Genomic DNA, 19864 nt, shown 5'->3' on the forward strand with positions numbered 1-19864 from the left:
CTACTGGTCTCATCTATTGGAACCATGACACAAGAGTTGTGAAGCCCGTGAATTTAATTCTCCTCTCTTTTCACAACCCCTCAGAGCTCTGGCAGATGCGATGCGACCAGACACTGGCTGCACGATGGATCACATGGAAACCGATCTCAATATTGTGGTTCACATGCAGCATTACGAGAACATGGAGACAAGGGCACCTGCTAACAACTTACGTAAGTGTGACAGTTTTGGGTGTTTCTCTTGGTGACCTTGGCGTCCCTAATGCCTGTGAGAGACAGACTTTGTCTTGCCTTGCTAAATCCAGCACTAAGAATTGGTCAAATACTGATTTAATTGCTGGTGTCTATGGGGATTCTCAGCCATCCAGGTCATAGTTGTCCCAAAGGCGCTTTTTCACGAGGCAACTGGACTTTCTTGTTTTTCTTTGAAGACTTTTCGCTTCTCTTCGAAGAAGCTTCTTTAGTCCTTGCAGACAGCTGGTCATTTGCATTCTTTTAGAGAGTCGTTGAGGCCACCTGTAGGTTCATCTGTGTCTTCAGGGTCACCTGAGTAGGTGTGGAACTTTCTTGGAGCTGCTGAAAGGACTGTGTTGTAGACTGGAAATAGATAGATCACCCATTTGCACCTCTCAGGTGATCCTGACGACACAGATAAACCTCCAAGTGGCCTCAACAACCCTCTAAAAGAATGCAAATGGCCAGCTGTCTGCAAGGACTATAAATCCTTCCATTCCCCCACCATCCAGTCAGAGCCGAAGAAACTTCTTGGATGAGAAGCAAAACGTCTTTATTGCTGGTGGTTTCACATAAGCATCTTATCGCTAGACCCGTTAGGAGGGTAGTTGAGTTGCTTTTTCAAGTATTTCAATCAGAACTCACTTCAAGACCAGAGAGGGGGAAAACCTTTTAGGCATCCCAACCAAACATATGTTATCTTGGATGTAGCACACCTCAGTGGGAACTTAATTTTCAGTGTGCTGGATTTGCTATAAAAGATTGCCACAGATTTTCCTCAAAACGGGAATTTTCTGGTAGCCCAAATCCCAAGGATTGTAACCAGGTCTTGGTGACAACAGTAAACTCAATAATGCGTCGTATTTGTGGTGTATCAGTTGTGTTCTCCATTGTATTTCAATTAAGGTTTTTTGGTGTCGTGGCTGATATAAATATATATATTTGAATCTCTGGCATATTAATAAATTATTTTGGAAAAGGTTTCCAGCAAGGGAAAACAGAGTGGGATGGGAATTTGGAAGAACATTCCCGCTTTGTCAGAATTGTGTTTTTCCCACTTCATTAGCAATATATGCTACTGCTAAACCCAGTGCAAAACCTACTGGGGAATCAGGGTAAATATTTAGATTAAAGCTACTGCTTTGAGTGAGATCTCAGTGCTAGATGATTGTCAACGGTTAGCCATGAAACCTTTGTCAGTAAAAATAACCAATAAATCAATGCAGGAAGTTTTGATATATATATATATGTATATATATATATATATGTAGCAGAAGTTACTGCTCCATGTTTATCTTTTCAATGCAGTTTTCAAAATTAGAACCTCTGCATTGAATTGCTTGTTTGAGCAATTCTTCATCAGTCCCTGATGACCTCCTAGAAATGAGTTGTTGTTTTTTTGTTGCTGTTGTTAAGCAGGCATTGTTTCTCGATCATCTTTTTTATCCATGCTGCCTTGTCTGGAGAAGTGTTTTGTTTTTTAAATGGATTTGTCTCCCTCTTCACGAAGAAAGAACGTTGCCGGTCTTTGAAAAGTGGAGTATTTTAAGGCAGCCACTTTTAATTGATGCGTACGTAGTTGTTTTTTGGCTGTTGCTTTTTGGAGGTGTTGGAAGAAGCAAATTGGGTGACATGAATGGGATCTCATTTGTGTGAATTAGATGAATCCAACTTGAACTTAAGAAGCCGAAAATAACTGTGTGTTGATTAAAATACGAATGACGGGAAATGCACGTTGAAGCTGTAAGAACCAACACCAGATTTGCTGATATTGGTTGGAAAGGTGCTTAGACACTTTTTATGGAATCTGTTTGAGGAATTAATTTCTGGAATTAACCCATTTTGGGATGTTCACACAGTACAGGGAGCGCTCGATGTGCGACCACAATTGAGCCCAACATTTATGTTGCTAAGTGAAACATCCGCTAAGTGAGTTGGGCCCCGTTTTATGACTTTTCTTGCCACCGTTGTTCAGTGAACACCCTGCAGTTGTTAACTTAGCAACACAGCTGTGAAGTGATCCTGGCTTCCCCCATTGACTTGGCTGGACAGAAGGTCCACAAAAGAAGATCACATGATCTCGGGACGCTGTGACTGTCATAAATCTGAAATTTGATCACGTGACCGCAGGGCTGCTGCAATGGTTGTAAGTCACTTTTTCCAGTCCTGTCGTAACTTTGAGCATTCACTAAATGTACTGTTGTGAGTCAAGGTTTGGCATATGTGTTCTGAACCAGCCCTCTTCTGGCCTTGTAAAGGCAAACCCCTATTTAGGAAGAAGAGACTGGAGAGCTTCCAAGGCTAAAAGGCATCTGCCAAGATTTAATTACGCAAAAACACAAGAGCTTGTCTTCTCAAGCGGAAAAGTTGCTTTCAGCAACCAGCCCCTCCCCAAACACTCCTTTTATAGAGAGCTCAGGGCGTGGTCTCCCTGTGCCTCCTCCCGAGGAGACCCGCAGCCTTTTTCTGCTTAGTCCTGCTCGACTGCCTCCTGCGTCGGGCGTCCTTGAACAGGGCCAGCTGTGGGTCATCATCCTCCGCACTATCGGGCTCACGCAGCTGAGAGGAGGTCCCCGGCTGGGAGCTCTGCCAAGCCTGCAAGCCATCATCAGCCGGTTCGTCACCCACACACACCTCCTCCCCCTCATCTGAGTCATCCGATACCTCTGAGCCGGGTGCCGGACCCACCGGCTGGCCCTGAGTCACAACAATATGGGGCATAATCTCAAAGATACTTCAATACTAACCGATCCTATCATATTGGGTGAACGTTATGGGCTCAGCTGTTCAAAGAGTTTTGGGTGGTGGGGTTTAAAAAGGGGGGATTTTTTTACTGTGACCCTTCCCAATTCTTTGGAATATCTCTCAGCCTAGGGTGAGGTCTGCCCCCATCCCTTTGACCCAGTGGTGGGATTCAGCCGGTTCGCACCACTTTGGCAGAACCGGTAGCTATTTCTTTTGTTGCCCAGGCCCAGACCAAGTGGCGTCCGCACAGGGAACCGGTGGTTCCCCTATTTGAATCCCACCACTGCTTTGATCTCCTGGAAGAGCATTAAAACCTGCCTCTGCCAGTTAGCCTGGGGTCTTGATGGGGGTGCTCAATATTGGACGTGGCTGGTGAATTAACCGCCGACCCGATCTTGCTTTGGGCTTCTTCTTATCTCTTATCTTCATATATATATATATATATATATATATATATATATATATATATATATATATATATGTAAAGGTAAAGGTTCCCCCGCACATGCGTGCTAGTCGTTTCCGACTCTAGGGGCCGGTGCTCATCTCCGTTTCAAAGCCGAAGAGCCAGCGCTTGTCCGAGGACGTCTCCGTGGTCATGTGGCCGGCATGACTAGACGCCAAAGGTGCACGGAACGCTGTTACCTTCCCACCGTAGCGGTCCCTATTTTTCTACTTGCATTTTTACGTGCTTTCGAACTGCTAGGTTGGCAGAAGCTGGGATGAGTAACAGGAGCTCACTCTGTTACGCGGCACTCGGGATTCGACCCGCCAAACTGCCGACCTTCTGATCGACAAGCTCAGTGTCCTAACCCACTGAGCCACCGCGTCCCATATATATATATATATATATATATATATATATATATATATATATATATATATATATATATATATATATATATATATATATGTATATATGTATATATGTATGTATATATATATTTGTGATTTTAATTGTCCAGAGTTGCTTTGCAGAATGAGATGGGTGATGTAGGAGTTTAATAAATAAACAAAAGAAACAATGCTTTCATTGGCGAGCTCTGGATCAGGACCCAATTTAGCATCGGTCTCCACTTCCCAAAAGCGAAAGGGCTGTGAATCTTTTTGACAAGCTTGCTGCCTTTCATTCCACCTTGCTTTACGTGCCTCCTCCTTCAACTTTAGCCGCGGCAGCTTCAGCCTAGTCTCACACTCTCTGCTTCTCTGCAAAACTCTTCTCTCCTTTGAAGGAACGAGCAAAATCCGATTGTCTCTCCTCTAGGCATAAAACCCCAAAGTGCAGGAACATCTTTCCACCTAGTATTTCAACAGGGGGCTGATGGCAAAAAAGGCACATGGATTTTGACGATGACACTTGCTCTTCATGGGTATGAAATGCCTACGGTGTGGACCAAAGGCTGTGGGCCACTTAAGCATAAAAGGGTTGTCCCTGGTTCTAAAAACAGAAAGGGATTCAAAATTTGCTTTCTCTTCTGCCCTTTCCTCTTTGAATGCCAATGTTGATGGGTCTAGCAAAGGCCAGTAAGATATTCCATGAACATCTTCATTCAGACAGATGGCATTTTTATGGCCCTGACCTTTCCCTTTGGCTTCTTTCTTAATTGTCTTTTTTACAAAGAGAGAAAGATGCTGTTGAAGTTCTCCCTAGCTGTGTATGGGAAGAGAGATGGGGAGGGGGGTGGGGAAAAGAGGATCTTCCGAGAATTGTTTTATTTGAATCCAAGAACATTGATGACTTAGTTTTAGCTGTCTTTGCCTCTCGCCCCTCTTCAACTACACCTCGCAATAGGAATTTGATGGGTGGCAGCCCAATGAGTTTATAGCTAGGACCTTGAGGGAACTTCTTCTTCTCCAACACCTTTGCGTTTCATGTGATGATGTCTGGTTAGAAGAAAGTGGGAATAAGAATGGGATAAGAACGCACTAGCATTGATGATACTATCTAGTTTGATCTAGTATTGTTTATGTTATCTAGTAATGAAACCTCCGCAAGAAAACAACCAAGCTCAGAGAGCACCAAGGACCCCACAATTCTGCTCCTTCTCCTCCTCCTTCCTTTCTCCTTCTCTATAACCCTTCTAGTAATGATGATATTACCTAGTTTGGTAATGAAATGTCTGAAAGAAAATAACCAAGCTCAGAGAGCACCAAGGATCCCACAGCCTGTCTGTCTGTCCGTCTGTCTTCTTCTTCTTCTTCTTCTTCTTCTTCTTCTTCTTCTTCTTCTTCTTCTTCTTCTTCTTCTTCTTCTTCTTCTTCTTCTTCTTCTTCTTCTTCTTCTTCCCTTTCTTTCTTTCTTTCTTCTTTCTTTTTCTCCTCCTCCTCCTCCTCCTCCTCCTCCTCCTCCTCCTCCTCCTTTCAGTGCCATTGTAACTTTGAATGGTCACTAAATGAGCAACTGTAAGTCGAGGACTACCTTAGTGTGGAGTTGTGGTGAAGATGCCCAACTAGAAATAGAAGGACTCTACTTTGAGTTGATACTCAACGATCAAAACTCTCTGGGTGAGTTTGGGCAGTCATTAGCCCATTCTACCTCTCAGAGTGATTGTTGGAGATGATGGAAAGAAGAAACATTTATTGTCTGGATTTTCTGATTGAAAGGCCAGATAGAAAGCTAGTGAATAAATATTGTGCTACAGGCATGTAATTGTCTTTGGTCTTGCCCCACATTTATAGATGTTTATGAACATACATTCAGGATGGTGTATTTTTTGCCATTCTCATACTCCCTCCACTAACTTTTAAATCTGTTGAAATAAAATTCTTCTTCTTCCCATACCACCTCATCCTCTTCTTTTTGACACTGTTCAGCTTTGCTCTTAGCCTAAAATAAGCTGATACAGCAAGACTTAATTCTTTCATATAAGTTCATACATTCATTTCTGAATGGGCCCAGCATCACGTGCTCTTGCTATAGGTAAAGATAAATGTGGCTTTATCCTGATTCCTTATGTCTTTTTTTTTTATCTCTGCACCAAGCAAAAACAAATCAGGAAACAAACTGAACAGCGTTTGACATTGGTGATATTAAAAGAACAAACATTAATAGGCCTTTTCTTCTGACTGATAAGAATGGATTCCAATCTGTGTGCTGCATCGCTGAATCACATCTTTGCAATTTACTAAGCCAAGCTGTTTTAAAAATCCCCTTCCTCCATCCTTGAGCAATACTCCAAATTTAGTTTATGCCCAAAGATACAAGGAAATCAGTAGGGGAACAACATTAAATAGTAGGAAGCATTTTAGGACTTCCCTTCTTTTTAATGAAATGTATTTCATCACTCCTGTCTCCCAGGTTTTTGTGACAAGAACAAGCTATTAAAATACATGTGTTGACTGATAGCTTCACGCAGCTGTTTTAATGACTGGGCCCCTCTCTTTTTTTTCCAAATCCCCAATTGGCAACTGTCCCTTTTTAATGTACTTTGCCTGAAATGGTCCCTTCCAACTTTATTCTATTCTATTCTATTCTATTCTATTCTATTCTATTCTATTCTATTCTATTCTATTCTATTCTATTCTATTCTATTCTATTCTATTCTATTCTATTCTATTCTATTCTATTCCATTCCATTCCATTCCATTCCATTCCATTCCATTCCATTCCATTCACTAATTGGTGATTAGCCTATCTTTGTTTTTGGAATAACTGACCAAGTACATGCGCTGAAAAACTTAAGCCACATTTCCAAGGCCCAGTGGCTCAATTTACCCAGTAAGCTGAGCAAAACCAAACCAGATGAGGTCTCAGGAATCTCTATAAGCTCAGCCTGAAGGATAAAAAAAACTGCATGTTTTTCTTTTCCTGATGTGCTGGATTCTGTATAGCATCTTTCCTATTTGACCTATCTGAAGGTGGTTGAGATGATCAGCATTGCTCTGCAATACTTCCCGGAGAAGCTGGGTAGAGCAAAGTTAATTGTAGCTTGAAAAATTGCCAAGAACAATGAGGTAAATCCATGAATTCTAGCATGTGGGAAGTTTGACAGGTGGCTTCTGCACAAATGGCATGATTCATAGAACAGGAAAGGACCACAGGATTATCAAGTCCAATCCTGCAACAGGCAGGAAGACCAATTAAACCATCCGTGAAGGGTTCGTCTCCAATGTTTTCTTTAAAAAAAAAATCTCCAGAGATGGAGAATCCAGAATTTTTTTGATAGATTGTTCTACTGTTGTATAGAGCTGACGGAGAGAATTAGGGAAAGTATTTTCCCCCCTTATGTGTAATTAAAAAAGATGCAGCTGCACCTTATACCCATTACAGGAAGTCCTTGAGCCTCACATTTCTGTTGCTAAGCAGTGGTTAAGGGAATTTTGCCCCATTGTATGACCTTTCTTGCCACAGTTTTTAAGTGAAACACTGCTAGTTGTTAAGTTAGTAAAGTTAAGGCTGGCTCAGCCTTCCATCCTTCCAAGGTTGGTAAAATGAGGACCCAGATTGTTGGAGGCAATAGGCAGACTCTGTAACCTGCTTACAGAGGGCTGTAAAGCACTGTGAAACCGGTATATAAATCTAAGTGCTATTGCTATGGTTATCCTATTCTGTTCTATTCTATTGCCATGGTGGTGCAGTGGCTAGAATGCAGTATTGCAGTCTGACTCTGCCCGCTGCCAGGAGTTTGATCCTGACCATCTCAAGGTTGGCTCAGCTTTCCATCCTTCCGAGGTCAGTAAAATGAGGACCCAGATTGCTGAGGGCCATAGGCTGTAAACCTCTTAGAGAGGGCTGTAAAGCATTGTGAAGCGATATATATGTCTAGATCAGACATGTCAAACACAAGGCCCGGGGGCCAGATCCGGCCCGCGAAGTGGTTTCATGCGGCCCGCGAAGCCATCCTGGAAACAGTGAGGGAACGGCCCCCACTGCCTTGGCCCTGGCCCAGAGACCCACCTTCTGACAGAGACCCTCAGATCTGTCCTGCCCAGGCCCCCATAGGCACCCTTGATGCCAACGATGTAGAGCTGGCCACGCCCACCCAGTAGGCCATAAGCACTTTAGCCACACCCACCCCATAGGCCACACCCACCCAGGTCACACCCACCCGGCCCCCTGAGGGCAACCGCAATGCTGATGCAGCCCTCATTGAAATTGAGTTTGACACCCCTGGTCTAGATGCTATTGCTATTGCTTAGTAACACTGTTGTTCAGATTTGCTTAAGGCCCATACGAGTCACTTAAAAACTGCAGTGAATCACTTAACAGTGACGGCCAAGATATTATAAAACGGGACAGGATCCACTTAACGACTGCCCCTGCTTAGCAATAGAAATATGGGGCTTAATTTTGGTTGTAAACCAAGGACTGTGTATCTAGAATATATCTATCTCATCCTTCTGCCTGATAACAAGCTTCCAAAGCAGCTGCCATTAAGGGAAAACAAAAAACAAAAAAACACCAGGCCTGACCTACTACAAAATATTCTGCACCCTTTCAGGCTGGCTGACGTGCAAGTCCCTTTAAGCAAGACACCTTGTTCGTTTCTCTTCCTTGCCCTCACTCCGTTTTACCATTTCCTTTTTCCACCTGTCTTTCCCCATTAAAACTGCCTAGCTGATCCCCCATGGCTGCACGTTGCTTCTCAAAGACTCTAGTTTCACCCTAGAAACCTCCCAAAAGTTGCCTCCAAATGATAGACCTTGCTAGTCACATGGACTCCTTCACAGATCACTGCCTTGTCGTGCTGAAGGAGCTTGCGCAGCTCAAAGAAGCCATCAGCCAAGCTGTGCAGGGCCACCCAAAACAGACATCGCTTATCGTGGCGATGTCTATGGAGATTCCCCGTCATCCAGCTCGTGGGTGTCCCAAAGGTGCTTTTCAAAAGGCAACAGGACTTTCTTGGGGTTTCCCCCCCCCTTGAAATGAGCAACCTTCAGAGTACTAATGACTAGTGCAGTGATGGCAAACCTTTTAGAGACTGAGTGCCCAAACTGGAACCCAAAATCCACTTATGTATCATCGGGTGCTGGGTGGGCGTGGCCCACTGGGTGTGTTCTAACCGTCAGGAAGTTTCTCTTTAGTTCTAGGTTGCTTCTCTCCTTGGTCAGTTTCCATCCATTGCTTCTTGTCCTGCCTTCGGGCGCTTTGGAGAATAGCTTGACTTCCTCTTCTTTGGGGCAAGCCCTGAGACATTGGAGCATTGCTATCATTTCCCCCCTCGTCCTTCTCTTCATTAAACCAGACATTCCCAATTCCAGCAACCGCTCCTTTTAACAGTGGCAAAACATCACTGAACAACAGGTAGACTTTGCAAGAACGTGATTCTGGCTGGATGCCTTTGGAAGCGAGACGGGACTTATGCACTGGGTGTGATCTCAAAAACTGCCCCCCACGAGAGGACTTCCATTAGCTGTTTTATTGCTCAAGCCTACACACGGGATGCGGTGGCTCAGTGGGTTAGGACGCTGAGCTTGTCGATCAGAAGGTCGGCAGTTTGGCGGGTCGAATCCCGAGTGCCGCGTAGCAGAGTGAGCGCCTGTTAACTCGTCCCAGCTTCTGCCAACCTAGCAGTTCGAAAGCACGTAAAAATGCAAGTAGAAAAATAGGGACCACTACGGTGGGAAGGTAACAGCGCTCCATGCGCCTTTGGCGTCTAGTCATGCCGGCCACATGACCACGGAGACGTCCTCGGACAAGCGCTGGCTCTTCGGCTTTGAAACGGAGATGAGCACCGGCCCCTAGAGTCGGAAACGACTAGCACGCATGTGCGGGGGAACCTTTAACTTTACCTTTATACATGGGAATCTTCTCAGGCTGACAGTTTGCACCCGAATAAGAGTCAATGGCATTCTAGAGGGGTTGGACTTTGCCCTCTTCTGCCCACTTATGGGTTCCAGACTAATTCCCCATTTGACTTCTCCCCTTGGCTCGGCCAGTCTTTCTCCGATAAGCAACAAGGCTGTTGGAGGAGAGCCTGAATCCTTTGCCTTGTGTGTCAGCAATTCATTAGAGGCTATTTAGCTCCAAGCAAAGTGGGAGGGAGCACAACCCCCTCCCTTTAAATTTACTCCTGGCTCCTCTGGGGTTGGAGGGCCTTTATTTAAGAATTCCTGGACTACGCCTTTAATACCTAGAGTCTGGAACTCTAGAAAGACGCCACAAGCTTCCTCGGAGGATGCTTATTTATCTCCTTGATTTCCTTCGTGATTTACTCAGCCTCATTAATCTCCCCATGTTGTTGATTAATTACTCCTGAGTTTGTATTTAACCACTTTCTGCAAGCTCTTTAATGTAAAATATAATTAATTTACATTTCATAAGATGTTGATGCTGGGGATCTTTGCTGAGATGCAAACGAGCTGGGTCTGGCTATCGTTTCTTGAGGAATATTACCGTTCCTCTGAACAGCAGGGTGTGTATGGCACTGAGTTGTGGGTGTGTGCCTGTGACAAGATCTGGGTAGCATTCAGCATATGGGTAGCTGAACAGTACATTTGGTTCAATGAGTGCACTTGGAGACAAAGTCCAGATGATTAACTCTGCGCCAGGGTGCTCAACATCTGGTGATCGAAGCAATGTGTTCATGCATGGCTGGCTAAGGAATTCTGGGAATTGTCCACAAGTCTTAAAGCAGCCAAGTTTGAAGACCCCTGATGGACAGCTTTGCAACTATCAGCTTAAGGATGAGACCGATCAATGCATCAAAATAATTCCACCTAGGCAAAGCTTAATTCCATGTGTTTTATTTTATTTTATTTTTAAATGAATTGCCTTAACATAATTAATGGCTTGTTGTGTAGGTGGCCGTATTATGCATTGGGAATTATTTATTTCCTTTTTTTTTTGTATTCTACATTCTGCGACTTTCACAGTCTCTGTTCTGTTTTGGTTCCTTTGCTGGGAACTTGGACTGTGTGCCAAAGCAACTTGCATGGATGTTTTTAATGACATCTCCAGAAGTCAAACTGTTGGCTAGGAGTGATGTAAACGATTTTATTCATCCGCGTTGTTTTCTTTGTAAGCGTCGCTAAAAGGAACGTGTTTGGGTGGGATTAAAAGCTTCGTTTTCTTTCAGGGACCTGATGCCAGACAGATTTGTCTTCTGAATCTTGGCATTGTATTGGGGGAGCAGAGGGGGCTGTGCTGTAGAACGAGGCTCACTAATGTGGGGCGGTGGTGGGATTCAGCCAGTTCGCACCACTTCGGCAGAACCGGCAGCTAATTTTTTCCGGTTGCCCAGGCCCAGAATGGACTTCTGGAAGCAGCATCCACACAGAGAACCACTTGTTCACCTATTTGAAACCCACCACTGAATGTGGGCAACTTTAAGATTTGTGGACTTCAACTCCCAGAATTCCTCAGCCAGACTTGAAGCCCTCCAGTCTTAAAGTTGCCAAGGTTGGAGACCCCTTGCTATAGAAAACTTTCTGGGGAGAGGGTAGAAATGTTCCCCGTGGATTCTTCTCCTAGTGCCGTTAGTTCTCAACTTAACAACCGTTCGCTTAACAACCATTCAAAATGACGGCGTCCCTAAAAACCCGTCCTTGCAATTGCAACGGCTGCAGCATCCCCGTGGTCAGGTGATCAAAATCCAGGCACTTGGCAACCGGCAGAGTCTTCCCATGGATGCAGGATCCCAGGGTCACGTGCTCACCATTTGCAACTTTCTCCGCTGGTTTCCCACAAGCCAAAAGTCACTGGGGGGAGCTGGATTCGCTTAACGACCAGGTGATTCCCTGAAGAATTGCAGTGAATCCCTTAACAACCACAGGGGAGAGGGGAAAAGTTGTAAAATCAGATGCTGCACAGGTAGCAACTGCCTTGCTTTACCGCAGAATGTCTGCAAAGTCACCCTTGTGGTTGTAAGTGGAGGGTTATCTCTATACCGTTTTTCAGGTGTTGTTTTTTTTTTACAGCAGATTGTAAGCTGTAAACCAGGTATGATTCAGGAACTGGTTAGTGGTAGATTAAAAGGTAAAGGTAAAGTTTCCCCCGCACATGCGTGCTAGTCGTTTCCAACTCTAGGGGCCGGTGCTCATCTCCGTTTCAAAGCCGAAGAGCCAGCGCTTGTCCGAGGACGTCTCCATGGTCCTGTGGCCGGCATGACTAGATGCCAAAGGCGCACGGAACGCTGTTACCTTCCCACTGTAGTGGTCCCTATTTTTCTACTTGCGTTTTTACGTGCTTTCGAACTGCTAGGTTGGCAGAAGCTGGGACGAGTAACAGGTGCTCACTCTGTTACGCGGCACTCGGGATTCGACCCACCAAACTGCGGACCTTCTGATCGACAAGCTCAGCGTCCTAACCCACTGAGCCACTGCGTCCCTACAGTTGTAGATTAGGAGGTCACATTAATGACATCATCTGGGTCAATCCAGCCCATTGGAGGTTATTCACTTAGTTGCAGCTGGCACCAATTCAGCCAATTCTGCCTTTTTTTTTGGAGAACAAGGAGTGAAGAAGAAAAAAAAGTTGTTTGGGCAACATGTGGATATGAAAAAGTTAAAAGCTGGTGCAAAACAGGCATTGATTCTTCAGTGCTCCTTCAGCTGGGACTCAGAAGGATCAGAACGGGTTGCAGAGAGTTAAGAAGAGAAATTAGAAGAGAATGCTGTGCAGGTAGCCTTTGATTAATAACTGCAATTGGGACCAGGTTTTTCATTGCTGAGCAAGGCAGGCCTGATTGTATGGCCTTTTTTTGCCACAGCTGTTAAGGAAAACACTGCAGTTGTTAGGTGGATCCGGCTGTCTCCCCCCCCATCCCCTCCCTTGACTTGAGCTGTTGGAAGCTGGCTGGGAAGGTCACAAACGGTGACCCTGTGGCCCCGGGGAATACTTGATCACGTGACCCTGGGGATGCTGCTACGGTCATAACTGCAATGCAACAGGGGTCCCCAACCCCCGGTCCGTGGACCAGTACCGGGCCACGGCATGCCAGCAGCCGTTCCACACAAACAAGCAAAGCCCCATCCATGGGATGGAAGCAGCACACGAAACCAGGCACCCTCCGGTACGCGGAAAAACCTCTCTCCACGGAACCGGTCCCTGGTGCCCAAAAGGTTGGGCACCTCTGCAATACAAAGCCAGCTGATTAATCTTGGGCCAGTCCCTCTTTCTTAGCCCTAAGGAGGAGGAGACAGTGGCAATCCACTTCTGAATTCTTGCCCAGAAAACCACAGGGACTTATCCAGGCAGCCAATCTCCCAAAATCTGGCTCGAAAGCAATAAATAAATACATAAATAAAAATACTCATAATGGCAAATGTACATATAACAGCAGGAGAGGATAACAAGAGGACCCTATAAATAGACGCCCATCTCCCGGGCCCGGTGTGAGCTGGGTGACCAACGCAAATTCCTAAAAATATAAAATGAGCAGAACTGAACCGGTGCCAGGTTGAAATGGTCAAGAGTGTAGAAATTTGACTCGCAGCTGTTCGGAATGGTGTTAACTAAACTCTTAAAGCCACATTGTAAAACCCCTTTAGTGGTGAATGCCCTCTTTCAGCCTTTTAATCTGTGCACCCCAGATTTAGCACCTGCATTCGATTTTAGTGTGTACAAAATAAATGGAAAGGGCTGGCTGCTGAAGACGAGGAGCTTATGAATGCCCAGTTTAGTACCGTAACTGTTACACAATTACACATTGTAGTAATTGTGAAATATGAATGCAGTATTTTTCCCTGCACGTGTCTTTCTACGATGCTTCGGTACCTCTTAATCCTTTTAATCCATGTTTGCTAGTCTATAATAGGATTTGCCCTGAAATGCATCGTGTTGCTAGTTCCATTATTATAAAAGAATACCAGGAAGGGGGTGGGGGGGGTGGAATATATTTAATATTTATGAAATTGCTACATTGTTGGTGGGGGATGATGCACAATATAACAATCGCAAATCTCCAGTGATAGGTTGCCAAATGTTATTAATAATCACAGATTCTCATAATATTGATTTTAATGTTTCGTCAAGTATGTTATTAAACCTTTTTTTTTAGTAAAGGCTCCCTTTGGTATAAATGGGTGTTACTTTAATCTTCTTCTCTAATACCTATATGAAAGTATCATTCATAATAATATTGAAATGGCTGTCACAACAGGTACTATGGGTGGAAGTGAAAATGTTTCAAATTGGAAAGGGCTGGAATTCAGAACGGTGTCGATTCAGATTCACAACCACTATTTTACATTTGAAACTTTTGATCTATTTGGAAGTCTTTTAAGGTTTTGGGAAGGTCCTACTGGGCACTGGAGTGAAGGCTGAAAGGCAAAATGGAGCCGTCAAAATCCCATAAGCCAGTATCTCCCAAACATAGCAACTTGTAGTTGTGCAGACTTTAACTCCCAGAATTCTGTCAGCCAGCATGCTATCTGGGGGACTTCTGGGATCTGAAGTCCACGCAACTTAATTCTGGGAGCTGAAGTCCACTGCCTTTAAACTAACCTTGGATCATGGTGGAAAGTAGGTGCAATCCTTGTTGGATATGGATGCCTTATAAAGACTCAGATCTTCACATGGTGCAGTAGTGTCACCCTTAGGAGCAGAACGCCTGTCACCTTCCAAATTCTTGCTGAACTACATTCCCCAGCATGCCTCACCACTGGCCATGCTGGCTGAGATGGTTGGGAGAAGTAGCTTCACCGTTACTGTTTTTCGTTGACTTAAAAAGGCATTTGAATATTTCAGGAATCTCTCCCAACCTCGCATGTCAATTTAGAAGGTTGGATTTAAGACCTTCTTAGTTCAGAAAGAAGAAAATAGAGATCAATCCTATACAACATTGACCAGATTTGGGAGGACAGTTTTAAGGGATTGAAAAATTGGTTCCTCTGTGTGTGTGTGTGTGTGTGTGTGTGTGTGTGTGTAAATAAAGCAGAGAAGGGAAGATGAAACTAAAATACTCAAATCAGCTTTAGGATAGATAGGTTTTCCAGGACCTTTGTTAAAGTTGAGATCCAATTTAGCTAGGCCAAGATGTTTGGTTGAGTTCCTCAAGGGTCTTGAAATATTGCTCCAAAGAAGCAATATTGTTTTATTGCTCCAAGAGAAATTAAAATGAGAGCTTAAAAAAAAACCCTACAAAGAGATTTTTAAAACGTCTTCTTGGGGCATTTGTCAAGATGCTTCCTCTTTGGCATTGTGGCTTAGCACGTGGAATATAGAATATAGGAATATTCTTCATTGGCCAAGTCTGATTGGACATACAAGGGAATTGTCTCAGTGTACATACAAACAGGGACACGGTGGCTCAGTGGGTTAGGATGCTGAGCTTGTCAATCAGAAGGTCGGCAGTTTGGTGGATCGAATCCCGAGTGCCGCATAACAGAGTGAGCGCCTGTTACTCGTCCCAGCTTCTGCCAACCTAGCAGTTCGAAAGCACGTAAAAATGGAAGTAGAAAAATAGGGACCACTACAGTGGGAAGGTAACAGCGTTCCGTGCGCCTTTGGCGTCTAGTCATGCCGGCCACATGACCACGGAGACGTCCTCGGACAAGCGTCCTCTTCAACTTTGAAACGGAGATGAGCACCGGCCCCTAGAGTAGGAAATGACTAGCACGCATGTGCGGGGGAACCTTTACCTTTACCTTTACATACAAACAACAGAGTAGTAAGTCATAGATCATAAATCATCAGATCCAAACAACAAGTGGTAATCCTAAGATAAGTAGGAAAGATGAGAGGGTGAGAAAGATGAGGAGAAGAGAAGGATGAAGAGAAGGGGGAAAAACTATCTTTGTGTCCAGTTGTTTTGGCATGCAATGCCCTATAGCAGGGGGTCCCCAACCCCTGGTCCGTGGACCGGTACTGGACCACGGCATGTCCAGCAACCGGTCCGCACAAACAAGCAAAGCCCCATCTGCGGGATGCAGGCAGCACACAAAACCACACACCCTGCAGCCAGCGGAAAAACCTCTCTCCACGGAACCCGGGTCCCTGGTGCCCACAAGGTTGGGGACCTTTGCCCTATAGTGACTTCCTAAGGGGAGGAGTTGAAACAGTTTATATCCAGGATGTGAGGAGTCCATAGGTATTTTCTCAACCCTCTTTGTGCTCGTGCAGTATACAGGTCCTCAAGAGAAGGCAGGCTGGTTGCAGTGGTTTTTCCTGCAGTCCTAACTATTCATTGAAGTCTGTACCTTGCCCTGTTTGGCTGCTGTGCCAAACTAGGCAGTTGTCAAGGCACAAATGACAGACTCAATAATTCCTCGGTAGAATTGCATCAGCAGCTCCTTGGGTTTGGTATATAATGCTTAGGATATTTGACGCTGGCCCAGCCAGGTGCACAGAATACCCCTTCTTTTGCATATACCTGTTTCTTTTAGTTCGAGCTGGTGAGGAGTCCCTATTTAGATTTGTCTGATGCGATCTATCCCTGCATGCGACATGATTTATTTCCCGTCTCGGGAAATGTCTTCTTGTACTCGCTGTTTTGCCTGGTCTCACCTGCCCGGTCTCATTTTTAGAAATAGCACAGCTATGACTTTTTTTGTTTTGTTTCCTTCCTGGAATGACATACTGCTGGAGAAATAATCAGAAAGAGCTTTTCTACAAAAAAAAATAATAATTACACGGACCAAGGGCAAAATGGGAGCAAGAGTTGAAGGTGTGCTGGAGGTGAATTCATGGCATCTCGGGATAAAGGAATTCATATTTATTTTTAATTTCCTAGTACCAAAAAAAAATGGACAAGGGTATCTAGAGAAGTCGTAGCATGCTCTTCAGCAGTTCATGGTCCAGAATATTGCATAAACCCAGCATTTTAAAATTATCATGTCCTTGGGAAAATTAGTCTTTTAATAGTGGAGGGATTTGGCTCAATTTTTTTCTTGTCCCGCTAAGATTGTCTGTCTTCTTCTGTTCTTCCTGACTCTGGATTTAATCTCAGTTTTGAAGGTTGACATTTGACAAATTTGTCAACTTAGTTTTAAGGCAGTGGATTTTAGTTCCCAGCAAACTTCAGCTCTCAGAATTAAGATGCATGGACTTCAAATCCCAGAAGCCCCCCCCCCCCCCCAGAAAGCATGCTGGCTGGGGAATTCTGCAAGTTGAAGTCCACACAACTAAAAGTTGCTAAGGCTGGGAATCGGTGGCTTATGGGATTTTGAATGCTCCGTGGTGCCTTTCAGCCTTCACTCCAGTGGCCAAAACCTTAACACATTTCCACAATGAACAAAACTCTTATACAACTTTTCTTGGTGATTCTTTCTCCTTCTTCCTTTCTCTTTTTCCCTGACCTGGTTTCTTGTCTTAAATTGCTTGCCTGGTGAACTGTTGTTCTTCTACTTTTCTAGATTCTGTTAAACATGCTTTTTTTTTTGGGTCCCTTACTGAAGGAATTACATTCAAAGTGACAATAAAGTTATCATCAGAATTGTCCTTGGGCTCAAGTTACCAATCTCTGTCTCTGCTTCCTTTGTTATTTAAGTTTTTGATGGAGTTCCAACTTATCCTTGAGTCTTCATTTGTCCTCTGTTCACCTTCTTGACTGATATCAATCGGGACTTCAAGCAGACTGCAAAATTGAGACACGACTTCTCAAATTTTGAGCAAGAGTCTGATAGCCAAGTCGCAGCACCTTACTTCAGTGTTAGATCTGAGAGAAGCATTTGGTTATTAGATATTGTCTAGGTTACCATTTTTGAGCGTCAGCACTTGGTTTGATTTTTGTTGTATCTGCATTGGTTTGTTTGTTTATACAGTTTTGGACAATGGTTTTATTTATTTTTGCAACTTTGCAGGATGGATTTCAGTCCTGGGGATTTTTTCCTGAAGCAGGTAACCACCAGGGATCAGACTTGGAGCCTATTTTGTGTCCCTTTATACTTTTGCCTTGGGTGCCCTGATTAATGACCAGGGTTCCTGGTATCGTTATTATGCTGATGAGACTCATCTTTTGGTCAACTGATCTTGATGCTTGGTCAACTGATCTTGATGCTTGGTCAATTGATCTTGATGCTTGATTAACTGACCTTGATGCTTGATCAACTGGTCAACTTGATGCATGGTCAACTGTGATGGAATGACTTACTAACATATCCTCACAGTGGTCCTCTGCTACCTTTAGTCAAATGCAAGTCAAACCAAGAATGTCATGTTTTGAAGCTGATCATATACTGCCCATCATCTATGGAGTTTCCCTCTTCTTTATCTTCAGGGCTGCCAAATTGCTCCAGTTGTCTTTGTCTCAACCTTGGGGGTTTTGAAGGAGGAATGGAGGAAACTATAGCTTTTTTACTTGCATGCTTTTGTCAGCTGCACTAAATAGATCAGATCAGGAAATCAACTCCATGTGACGGCTAAGACTATTTTTTACTGAGGTTGTCTATAATAATCATGCAAGTCTTATTGTGTGAACTGCCTTCTCCTCCTTAGGCTTCTGGGAATTAGGAAGGTGGACCCTGAGGGTTGGGTCAAGTGCCTCATCAGTTTGGAGTCATTATGTTTCCACAAGACCTAAGTCCAGCCTCCATGAATCCCATTGACCCTTATCTAGTGCCAATTTGGCTTGACCATTAATAGATCAGATGTCTTCATTGTGACAGATGAATCTCTTCAAAAGAACTTTGAGGCATTGTTTTCCTTAAAGAATCTTTTATTTGAGAAACAAAGTATCGGCACTACAGAGTTGAAGCCAAAAACTGAATTCCCCTCCCCTGGCACAAAGTAGCAAAGCACAATTCCCTCCTCCAATTAACAGTCATAAATCACATTCCCCAATTAGCTTGAAGCGCGGGCTTTCTCCCCAGCTCTCCAGCCAACCAAATCTCTATCAATTCTGGACCCAATCACCTTGGGTTCCCACGGCTGAGTTATTATTGTTATGACTAGCTGGACTCTCTCTCCACATTCCCCTTCCCAGCATCAACCAACTCTAAAAGTGATAGAGAAAAAAATGGCTACACTTCCATCTCTTGTCAAAGCAAAAACATCCAATGTTAGCAGCGTTGACATCAGATTCTTGTGTATAGATAGCATTGAAACAAACTTTTAGTCTTTTGAAGTCTAGTCCTGTTCCTGGTTTGTTGTACCTGACAGCATTAGTCTGAGCCATTCCCAAGCATATCTTATTGCTCTGGACTTAAAAAAAAACAAGAATTGGGAGATGGTCAGGAGCAACCTGGCAGCAAATACAGAATACCAGAGTTGGAAGGAGGTCTTCAACCCTCTGCTGCTCAAGCAGTAGAGCCTATATTGACTGCCCAGTCTCTTTTAAAAAAAACCAACTCCAGTAATGGAGGATCCACATCTGTAGACAGATGGATTATCTAAACTAGCAATCGTAAGAAGAATATTCATGTCTAGACATCTGGTAGATAATATTGAATGAATATTGACTATTGAATGAATATTATTGCAAATGTGTAAACACCCAGGCTCCTTTGAAATTCCAGATAACATCAGGTTGCCTCAATGTGTGAAGACCAGCCATAAGTTACTTTTTTTCAGTGCTGTCGCAACTTTGAATGCTCACTAAATGAATGGTCATCAAGTCGATGACTTCGTGTACCAGAGCTGCCAGCTATCTACCATTCCAATTAAAGTAGTGATGTTTCTCTTTTCTTCTCTTTGATCTTTTTTTTTAATCCCATTTATATCCCGCCCTTCTCCAAAGACTCAGGGCAGCTTACAATTTTTAAAGCACAAATCAATGTGCTTAGCAATAGCCTTCATTCTCTGTATATATGCCTGCTTATTAGGGCTTTCACCCCCCCCCAAGTGGCATTATTACAAAGTCAGCTTATTGCCCCCAACAATCTGGGTCCTCATTTTACCTACCTCGGAAGGATGGAAGGCTGAGTCAACCTTGAGCCTGGTGGGACTCGAACCTGCACTAATTGCAGGCAGCTGGTGTTACTTAAGGAGGCATTAGCCCACTGCTCCACCAAGGCTCTTGGTTGTTCTTGTGTTGATATTTGTTTATTGGGTTCTGAGCTAATGTTAT

The 19864-nt window shown here is 44.0% G+C and overlaps 1 protein-coding gene across 1 annotated transcript in view; it reads left to right on the forward strand.

Annotated features, from left to right (window-relative positions):
- SHISA9 (shisa family member 9) overlaps positions 1–19864 on the forward strand; it is a gene marked incomplete at its 5' end in the record, with an annotated part of 166353 nt that overhangs the window by 15820 nt on the left and 130669 nt on the right. Inside the window, one exon of the mRNA XM_081337965.1 lies at positions 85–212. Within this exon, the coding sequence (XP_081194091.1) occupies positions 85–212 (128 nt within the window). The remainder of the gene's footprint in view (positions 1–84; positions 213–19864) is intronic.

The sequence above is a fragment of the Vipera berus genome, assembly GCF_964194415.1.
Source record: "Vipera berus genome assembly, chromosome: 13".
NCBI lineage: Eukaryota > Metazoa > Chordata > Lepidosauria > Squamata > Viperidae > Vipera > Vipera berus.